Genomic DNA, 8,990 nt, shown 5'->3' with positions numbered 1-8,990 from the left:
GACAACATATCTTGGGGAAACATAGGAACTTTTATTCTCATCTCTAAAATACATAACGACCGTAAGAGGAAGAGGCCTTCCAGAATGCAGAGTCTGAGGTAATTTGAACAATTGATAAATACAGAGATATCTGTTTGGACATTTCCTTGTGTCGTTTGTCGTCTTATTTTATAGGGTGGCGGTGATTGATGGTCCCCTTGGGCGATTTACTTCTTCCATTGCTTGTTCTCGTAGTCCCACTGGGAAGAGAAGCCCTCCACTGGGTTGACCCTCATGTCAAGCATCCTCTGAAGCTCCTTCTCCTTCCACTCTTTTTCAAAAGTGTGAGGCACCGGGCCGTACACTGTGGAGAAAACAATGGTCAGCACCACTCAAAAACAGCAGACTCACAGTACAGGAGGCCACGGATACAGCGGCCATTTCTGCAAGAGACGATGCTCAATACAAATCCATTGTTGCTCTTTTGATGAGGCTTGACTCAACAGTGATTGAACTCAATATTTAAACTAGAGGACGAGGCTTACTAGGGTATACACATACACAACACTCAAAAGAGAGAATTTCAACTAGCGATGGGCAACGATCGTCGAATAGTCACGTAGAATATCAAATAATGAAGGTGACTATCGTTATTTATTACACGGCTCATCTCAATGCTGTTGAACATTTCGTTCACTTGCATGGGCCTTCACAACTTCCGGTGGTGAATAATTCACCGTTGCTAAGCATATAATGACCGCTGTCAAGGAAAGTTGATTTTTTTCTTCTATTGTATCACTCCGGAAGTAGTCTGGTAACTTATCAACCCCAGCGTCCTCGGTTGCTAAGCCACGTCAATGTCTTATTGGCGGACTATTTCTCTGCTGATCAACACTACGAATGCTGGTAACAAATAAATTGTAAAAAGACACAACGTGTGAAGTTAATTTGGGAGTTTGAGTGTTGATGGCGCAGTTGTTGAAATAAACAGATTGATATCATACAAATCATAGAAGCCTCTCCCTGTGTCATTGTGTGTGCATGTATACGAGGCGCGTTTGTGCGATCGGGGTACTTGATTCAACGATTTTCGAATATTATTCGAATACTTCTCAGCAAATATCGAATAGTATTTTTGCCAGAAATGCACATCCCTTATTTCAACCAATCCGCATCACACCTTGGACGTGGTACATTCGTCAATTATTAGATCAATTCGATCTAAAGCTTTATTTGTCCCACAGGTTGCCATATTAGAAAATTGTCTTTGAATGAAGGCAGTCTGTTCTCTAATTGTGTCTTATCAAGTCTTATCAATGACTCAATAATTTTTAATCACAAGTCTTATCAATGACTAAATTGTTTTTGATACACACCGAACTTCCTCTGCCACAGAACCACCAGGCCGGTCAAGCCGAAGAAGAAGAACATCCCCGCGACCACCGACTTCCACTGTGCACTGCCCTGGTTCATCTCAGCAAAGCTCTGATTGAAGCTGATGCGGTACACTGTCAACATTGCACACAAAAACCCATCAACTCATTTATAACAAAACCCATTTTCGTGCACCTCATTGTTGACATTGAAACTTACAAACATCAAATCATCAGAACATCATGCTTTTGTAATGGTTGTGTTTATGACAATAAACCATCTTGAATGGCCTTGAATCTTGAATCAACCATGAAACACATAGGGTTGGATGGGCAGTCTTACGTGCGATCTTCTCCTCATTGGAGAGCGTGGCCCAGGAGCCCTTCTCCTTCTCCTTCAGGGACTTCTGCTCCGAGCTCAGGTCCTGCACATAGCGGATCTCCGGCAGAGGGTTCTCCCGCCGGTCGAAGTAGGCCGGCAGGGCATAGTCATCTACCTTCGCGACTCCTGCATGGCGGGGAGAATACTAAAGGAGTCAGGTTCGGCTAACTAGCTATAGTCATTCTATCAAATGTGTATTGATTTAGTAATAAGGAAAATACTTTTGAAAAAAAATGGATCTAATAAAAATCTGGCTGGTGCACACCCACACTGAAATCAGTTATTTGAATTATTTAAAAAAAAAAAAAAAGCAAAAGATCAGAAGGATATTGGAAAGGTCATCACCTTTCATAGCTGTCAAATGCCTATCTTGCCCCAGTACCCTTCAGTTTTTAAAACAGCCACCAGCATTTTGTCATTGAACATTTTAGTGCAAAGGGGTTGCTATCTTTTGGTTGCAAGTTCTTCAACTCAAAAGTTAGGAAGACCCAGGACAAGTTAGGAAAATCATATGGAAAGCAGTGACCTACCATGTCCCCCACGTACACAGACCGATGTGGAAATGGCACGTCTGCCAACAAGACGAAGGGCTCTGGCGGCCAGCATTCTGTTAAATTAGATTATATGAAGTAGGGTTATCTTCTTGGGCCCATTCAGAATGTACACAACTTGGAAAATTGTATTAAAACTAGACAAGTTTGCATAATAAATATATATTGTTTGCAGTAAGACAATAGATTTTAGGTAAACGACTATGTAATACACTTCTGACGAGGAATACATTCCTAATTGATCCACTTAGCCATGAAACAACATTATAGCTGTCAAAATCCAATTACAATTAAATAAACGTGGGGTGCATACTGCAGCAATGACTGTCCGACCAAATAGTAAAGCGACTAGTTCGTCCCTCAGACTGTCTCTACAGCGATACATGGATCAATCAACTCAATGTTTCGCAAATGTTACCTCATATTGTGCAGCAGTATATACTAACATAGCCCACGCGAATTCCGTCTAAACGATATATACCTGTACAGTGCAGCTAGGCTATCGGATAGCACAAGGTCACAGCGCCCGGTGCAAAACCAGCGCTAAACCACTGGTTCGTCAGGGTGGAACGATCTCTATTTTAACCTAAAGGCTTAGAGGACTAGGTCAGCGTTAAACAGGGCCCCTGGACCATCAACCCTACACGATGCACCACCATATATACCCCGGTCCCCGCTCCGGATGATAGCCGTGTGCTAACCAGAACTAGCCTCGACTGTAACCCAGCCGCTACTCTTCCTCCTCCGCCCTAGTCAATGTCAAACATCACTAATCGCTTCTGGTCAAACCCACTCGTTCCGCATCCACTGAGTGATCAGCTAATACATCCTTCGCTGTGATAAACACCGTGAACGTAGTTCGCAGTACATTTCGAGAAGTATATAGTTGAGGGAATAAACAACCTACTGTGCCGTTGTTGCTTGCTTTCGCGTTAACCTAACCGTAAAGGGAGTGCGACGGGCAGCGGAAAGCCGTGCAGCTTAACGGGGTGTCATAACTTGGTGCCGTAAATATAAACTGAGTGTCGTGACGTCTTTGCTTTACGGTCGCGCTCACTGGGGGAAGCTGTCGTCACGTCGTTGCTTTACGGTCGCACTGACTGTACCGAGTTGAATCCACCTGTGCCGTCGGTACCGATGCAAAGATTAGATACGGACTGTCGGATTCTCTGATGCTTGTGTTGGATTAGAAGAAGTGAATATTTGTCTGTTTGACTGCGGGCTGTATTTGCACATCTTTGCTGGCCCAACGCTTTCCACCTACCCTGGGATAGAGGGTGTCATATGCACCGGAATGAGATCCAGCTAACGCTAGTAGCCTAATAACGACTTCCACTGCTATTTAGCCCATATATCTGAACTATTCTGCCTGGGACTTTGGGGGTGATTTAAACATGCCGATCATACTGACCACGCAGGCGTACTGTAAAATGCTTTTACACGCTGCCAAATACCCCCACTGCGCCGTGAACGGGTTGCTAGTGGCAGAGAAGACGAAGGATAACAAGAAAGACCCCTCTGCCCCCGTCCTATGTGTTGACTGCGTGCCGCTCTTCCACGGGACTCTGGCTCTTGCGCCCATGCTCGAGGTGGCTCTCACACTGGTAAGTCAATGGATGATGGTCACATTTAAAAGGTTACATCTAAACCAGGCTTTGCTTTGTATGTCTGTCACGTTTATACTTTGGTTGTGAGACTTTTGGTTATGTTCACAGATTGATACTTGGTGCAAAGAGAATCGATATTTCATTGCTGGGTATTATCAAGCCAATGAACGCACCAAGGACTTCAGGTAACAAAGTTTGGAGGTTCATATTGAAAGCAGAACTAGGTATAGTGTTATACTGTGCTTGTCAAAGTGTTTTTATTTTTATTGACAGACCGAACCAGGTTGCTGAAAAAGTTGCTGCCCGGATAGCTGAGAACTTTGGCGAAACAGCCATTGTGATGGTAATAACAACCAGAGGTTTGGATGAATACGAACGAATCTCCCAGATGAGTTATTGGAGTCCTTCTAATTTCGATTTTACTTTTCCTTCAGGTGGATAGCAATAGACTGACAATGAGTTGTTTTGAGCCCATTGTTGTGATATTCGACCACCACGAGAACAAATGGAAGAGCAGAGATGTGAATCAGTAAGTTTCAAGCTAGACAGTGTGACCATCACACCATTGATATCCCCAGTTTTCTGTAAATGATCAGGCGTGACATTTTGGATGTATATCGTTTTCCAATGGAGCCTTTGAGGCACACAATTTACGCCTTTCGCTGACATGTCATTGTATAAGGCATCCAGAAGCTTGCACAGTACTCGAGTGAAAAGGGAAGTTATTGTGCAATCATGTGGATGTGCAATACATACAAATGGCTTCACTTAAAAGTAGGTCTGCTCGATACAAAAAAGATGCTAAAAAAGAAAATGTTAAAATCTAAAATAATGTACAGATATGTATCAAGCTGTTCTGCACAAAAATAGAAATCGCGATCAAAAACTTGATTAATCTCCCAGCCCTACTTAAAGGCGTTGTGTGCTGTGTGTTTCAGGGACTGCTTTGAGGATTGGTGTGAGGCCCAGAAGATCACTTCTTCCTTGCTTGAAGGCCGCTCCTACGAACAGCTGATTGACTTTGACAACCACCTGGACGACCTGAGGAACGACTGGACCAACCCAGTGATAAACAAGTCTGTGTTGGACCTGTGCTAGATCCAAGCCTTGAGCGTATCGGACATGGACAGAGATACTGCCGATACAGCATGCATGATGCTACGCAACGCGTAGCACCGGGAACAAAAAGTACTAAATGCTTAACTTTTCAAAGTCTCTCACGTTGATGGGAGACTTGTGGGAGCATTGATGGCCAAATGTTTCAAGGGCAAGCTCATTGGTACTGTACACACTGTTGGTGTGCTGCCACTCCCTGGAGTATGGGATGCTGAGGGGATTACGGTAGTTTTCTCTCGGAATGAAACTTAACATTTATTTCTTCAATGTTTCCGATTTAGTTTATTTCATAATTGTTTTGCGTAACGAATTTTTAGAAAAGGTAATATATTTTGTCCTGTAATTTCAGGGTTAAGCTGTGGATAAAATGATTGATACTGAATCTTATAAAAACAGTTATAATGGTAATTTACTAAATGCAGATTTATTAATAATGTTAATACATAGGTAATATAGACGGAGCCAGAGAAACTAATTGTCTGTGTCCAATCATAACTGTAATGTCAGAATGACTGTTGGATATGTGTTAATGTCGATGGACTTATGATATGGTTATGAGAACTAAACCATGCAGGATTGATAGATGCTGTATGAAATGTATTTTTTTTTCTATTGCTGTCGGAGAAGGGCTGGTAATCTACGTGTGCAGCTCTGCTCAGTCTTTCTCTCCACAGATATGTCTGTAATCTCTTTGCTCTATTTCATTAAACTTGTTAACTTGTCGACTTGTGAGGTTCCCAGTCAACACCAGTCCAATGAGACGCAGACCGGGGCTAAATTGCACACATTTGGATCTTGGAGGGCAGATCAGAAGAAAGTAATTTCTGAATTCTTCATAGAAATCTTTTAGAGGCTGCAATGTCTCCTTAAAATTGGTGATGAGGATATCTGATCCCTAATTTAAAAAACAGCACATCTGTCTAAAATTGACTTAAAGTCATTCATTTTTAAAGATTTGATAAAAGTTTGATATTTTATCGAGGCAAACATTGAAATTCAGTTTCAGCAACACCTTGCAGCTTAAATATTTTATTTGCATTTATAATATGATACCCTGGGATGTAATAGTATGCAACTCGTCTGAAACTGAATAATAAGACAGTTTTATATTTTATTAATCCTAACTTGTCATTTTGTATTGGCTCATCACTGACAAACAATGGAACATGCACAATGCAGTAATTTGTGCCAACAGTGGGCTTGTTTTGGGGAAATCGAAGGCAGGCGCACCTTACCCAAAATGTATGTCACAGGATCGATGCAATACCCCGAAGTTGTACCTTACTGCCACACTGCTACCATGTGTCCAATTGTTGTTACTGCTACAGACGAATGCGATGGTTTTACCAGATCTCGCGAGAAGTACTAGGTCAAGAGTAGAAATAAAAAGCTGGAGAAGATAATTACTTTATTGCCAAATGGGGACCTATCTCGAGTCACACCCTATTTTGTTATGAAGAGTAAAATAAACATCAAAAATCCTAAATATTAATCGTTGAACGTTCGTTGTTACCTCTGAAATCCTGACACCGCCTCCTTGGAAGTGACGTCACTTGCGCGGGAACATTTGCCGGGGTCTTCCACACAGTTCGTCGCACACTATTTGTTGTTCTATGTTACCACCATGGATCCGACTGAAGTTGAATTTCTGGCAGAAAAGGAGATTGTGAAGATAATCCCAAACTTCAGCCTTGATAAAATATATTTAATTGGTGTAAGTACATTTTACGGTACATTGTTATTGTCAGAACAGCAGAGTCAGAATACTACAACTAGTACAACGTCACTTACGTTGATCGGATCATAATAGGGAGACCACTTCATATTTTGAACCGATAAAAGTAATGCAATTTTGAGTAAGTCAGTGTTAACAGTCAAGCAATGTACAGCGTCTAATCCTAACGTTATATTTGAGATCAGACGCAGTAGAGCATGCCATCGTATTTAACCTTGCATTACAATACAAGGCTCATGGTTACCTTATCTATTGTGTCATGTTTCTGTGTTATCAGGGGGATCTGGGGCCCTTTAATCCTGGCTTACCTGTACAAGTTCCCGTTTGGCTTGCTTTGAATCTGAAGCAGAGACAGAAATGTCGAATATTGCCTCCTCAATGGATGGATGTTGGTAAGATGCACTTGTGTGTTGCTGTGGGCGGGCACACCATTAACGTTAGTGGGGGCGTCATCAGAATGAAAGGGAGTAGGCTACAATCAGTAGTCGACCGGTCAATTAAGCAATCATCTTACTGTTGGCCCTAAGCATTGCCCAATGGAAGAACATATTGGTTACCTCGTCATTTTGTAGTGCTTTTAGACCTACTGCACCACATTTCAAGGATAGTTTACACACACACACGCACAGATACTTGAAACTACATTGTAAAATCCAAGCATCTTATTATATTTGGCAGCAGATGCAAGTAAATCATCATTTGCCAAGAATACGTTTACAATGACATTCTTCATGTGCGGTCCGCAGACAAACTGGAGGAGGTGAGAGAGATGGAGAGGAAAGAGGATTCCTTCACACCGCCTCCCAGCCCGTACTACATGGAACTAACCAAGCTCCTTCTGAACCAGTGAGTAAACCTGAACACACCACCTCGCTACTCGGGTTCTCCCCTGATGTCCTTCCCCTGACTAGTCCCGTGCCTCACTGTATCCATGTTCCTCATGTATTTTGCGTGCAGTGCATCTGACAACATTCCCAAAGCGGATGAGATTCGGACGCTAGTGAAGGACATTTGGGACACGCGCATCGCTAAGCTGCGGCTCTCTGCGGACAGCTTCATCAGCCAGCAGGAGGCCCATGCTAAGGTGAGGAGCCCTCGGTTTTCTTATGGCGTTTAAGTATTGTGTATGTTACTATTACTGTCCTTTTTTAAATAATTCGATATGATTTATATTCACCTTTTCATTATTGCTAAAAACTGCTTGCTATGGTTTAAATGGTGATGTAATCTGGTATACAATCTATTATTTTTGTGCTGGCCAATATTTATGAAAATGTCTAAATTAGGATAATGGTCGTGGGCACAGAGGTAGAGGTTAACCCCAGTCACGTGGTTCTGATCTTCTCCTGTAGCTGGACAACCTGACGCTGATGGAGATCAACACCACGAGGAGCTTCCTCCTCGGCTCGCTCAACTGCATGTTCAAGCTGCGCTCCAACATGCAGCCTGGCACCAGCACGGGGAAAGGCCCCGACTACTGACCGTATGGGACGCTGATGGCTGGGTCGTCTGGGTCTGGCAGCGACATGGCGTGTGAAGAAGTGATATGGATCTGTTCTGAGCTGGTCGGAAACTTGGTTTCTGTTTTTAAAGGGGTGATATTATTATGCCACCGGGTGAGAGTGTGATTAGCCATGACAAGTCGTTTGAAAATCAGCCTTTTTCTGCGTTTTTGTGACATCACAAGTGGGCGTGTCCACCTAGATGTATGCTGGATAGACTAGCAACATTTGCTAGTCCACTGGGTAGGCTGGTAGACTGATCTATCCAGCATACATCTAGGTGGACACACCCACATGTGACGTCACTAAGATTTTCAAACGGCGGTTGTGATGGCTAATCACTCACACCTCGTGGCATAATATCACCCCCTTTAACAACCAGAGGCATAGGGATGGCTACCAACGGGTTGGGTGGTGTTCCCTGGACTGGTTGATAAGGAAGATGCGTCTATCTGCTGTGCAGGATGTAATATGTGGATGATATGCTGTACCTGGACTCAAACATCAGCATGCTTCCATCATGTGCTTGGGTTTCTTTTTTTATGATGGATGCTTTGTGTAGATATTGGAAAATGAATGAATGTTATTTGACTTGTTAAAGCTTCGGTACTGTTGCATCATGTCCGCAAGCAAGTGGATGGCAACAAGTATCAAACAAATAGTTTAATAACATTGAATCTTTGCTAAAATGCTAAATCAATAAATGGAATTTAATAATGGCTATTTGGTTTGTGTGTATTGAACA

General features: G+C 42.7%; 4 protein-coding genes across 5 annotated transcripts in view; 2 read left to right on the top strand and 2 right to left on the bottom strand.

Moving 5' to 3' along the window:
* dbndd1 (dysbindin domain containing 1) overlaps positions 1 to 8,990 on the bottom strand; it is a 177,088-nt gene that overhangs the window by 118,490 nt on the left and 49,608 nt on the right. The gene's annotated exons all lie outside the window — the stretch shown is intronic.
* On the bottom strand, positions 19 to 3,330 carry LOC132472037 (cytochrome c oxidase subunit 4 isoform 1, mitochondrial). Of its 2 annotated transcripts, none has more exons than XM_060071448.1 (5): positions 3,193 to 3,330; positions 2,265 to 2,341; positions 1,696 to 1,860; positions 1,356 to 1,487; positions 19 to 343 (listed from the first exon to the last, which is right to left on the bottom strand). In XM_060071448.1, exons 2-5 carry the CDS (start codon positions 2,338 to 2,340, stop codon positions 207 to 209), a joined length of 510 nt encoding a protein of 169 aa, XP_059927431.1. In that variant the 5' UTR covers position 2,341; positions 3,193 to 3,330; the 3' UTR covers positions 19 to 206. The 2 variants fall into 2 exon arrangements, with proteins under 2 accessions (XP_059927431.1, XP_059927432.1); XM_060071449.1 differs by having other exon boundaries at positions 3,189 to 3,270.
* Positions 3,334 to 5,730, top strand: emc8 (ER membrane protein complex subunit 8). The gene is made up of 5 exons (XM_060071445.1): positions 3,334 to 3,889; positions 4,001 to 4,077; positions 4,166 to 4,235; positions 4,327 to 4,421; positions 4,831 to 5,730. Exons 1-5 carry the CDS (start codon positions 3,680 to 3,682, stop codon positions 4,988 to 4,990), a joined length of 612 nt encoding a protein of 203 aa, XP_059927428.1. The 5' UTR covers positions 3,334 to 3,679; the 3' UTR covers positions 4,991 to 5,730.
* On the top strand, positions 6,588 to 8,964 carry gins2 (GINS complex subunit 2). The gene is made up of 5 exons (XM_060071447.1): positions 6,588 to 6,722; positions 7,021 to 7,135; positions 7,490 to 7,589; positions 7,701 to 7,827; positions 8,096 to 8,964. Exons 1-5 carry the CDS (start codon positions 6,633 to 6,635, stop codon positions 8,222 to 8,224), a joined length of 561 nt encoding a protein of 186 aa, XP_059927430.1. The 5' UTR covers positions 6,588 to 6,632; the 3' UTR covers positions 8,225 to 8,964.

The sequence above is a fragment of the Gadus macrocephalus genome, chromosome 14 (assembly GCF_031168955.1).
Source record: "Gadus macrocephalus chromosome 14, ASM3116895v1".
NCBI lineage: Eukaryota > Metazoa > Chordata > Actinopteri > Gadiformes > Gadidae > Gadus > Gadus macrocephalus.
The sequence above is the reverse complement of the archived record's forward strand: the minus strand, read 5'-3'. Positions and strand labels throughout refer to the sequence as shown.

Excerpts from the sequence above, each read along its gene's own strand:
- LOC132472037 (XM_060071448.1), bottom strand. The coding sequence starts at position 2,340 with ATGCTGGCCGCCAGAGCCCTTCGTCTTGTTGGCAGACGTGCCATTTCC. Across the intron at positions 1,861-2,264 it reads CTGTGTACGTGGGGGACATG|GAGTCGCGAAGGTAGATGAC; the intron begins GTAGGTCACTGC and ends CCCGCCATGCAG. Across the intron at positions 344-1,355 it reads TCTGTGGCAGAGGAAGTTCG|TGTACGGCCCGGTGCCTCAC; the intron begins GTGTGTATCAAA and ends TTTTCTCCACAG.
- emc8 (XM_060071445.1), top strand. The coding sequence starts at position 3,680 with ATGCCGATCATACTGACCACGCAGGCGTACTGTAAAATGCTTTTACAC. Across the intron at positions 4,078-4,165 it reads GAACGCACCAAGGACTTCAG|ACCGAACCAGGTTGCTGAAA; the intron begins GTAACAAAGTTT and ends TTTTATTGACAG. Across the intron at positions 4,422-4,830 it reads AAGAGCAGAGATGTGAATCA|GGACTGCTTTGAGGATTGGT; the intron begins GTAAGTTTCAAG and ends TGTGTGTTTCAG.
- gins2 (XM_060071447.1), top strand. The coding sequence starts at position 6,633 with ATGGATCCGACTGAAGTTGAATTTCTGGCAGAAAAGGAGATTGTGAAG. Across the intron at positions 6,723-7,020 it reads ATAAAATATATTTAATTGGT|GGGGATCTGGGGCCCTTTAA; the intron begins GTAAGTACATTT and ends CTGTGTTATCAG. Across the intron at positions 7,136-7,489 it reads TCCTCAATGGATGGATGTTG|ACAAACTGGAGGAGGTGAGA; the intron begins GTAAGATGCACT and ends TGCGGTCCGCAG.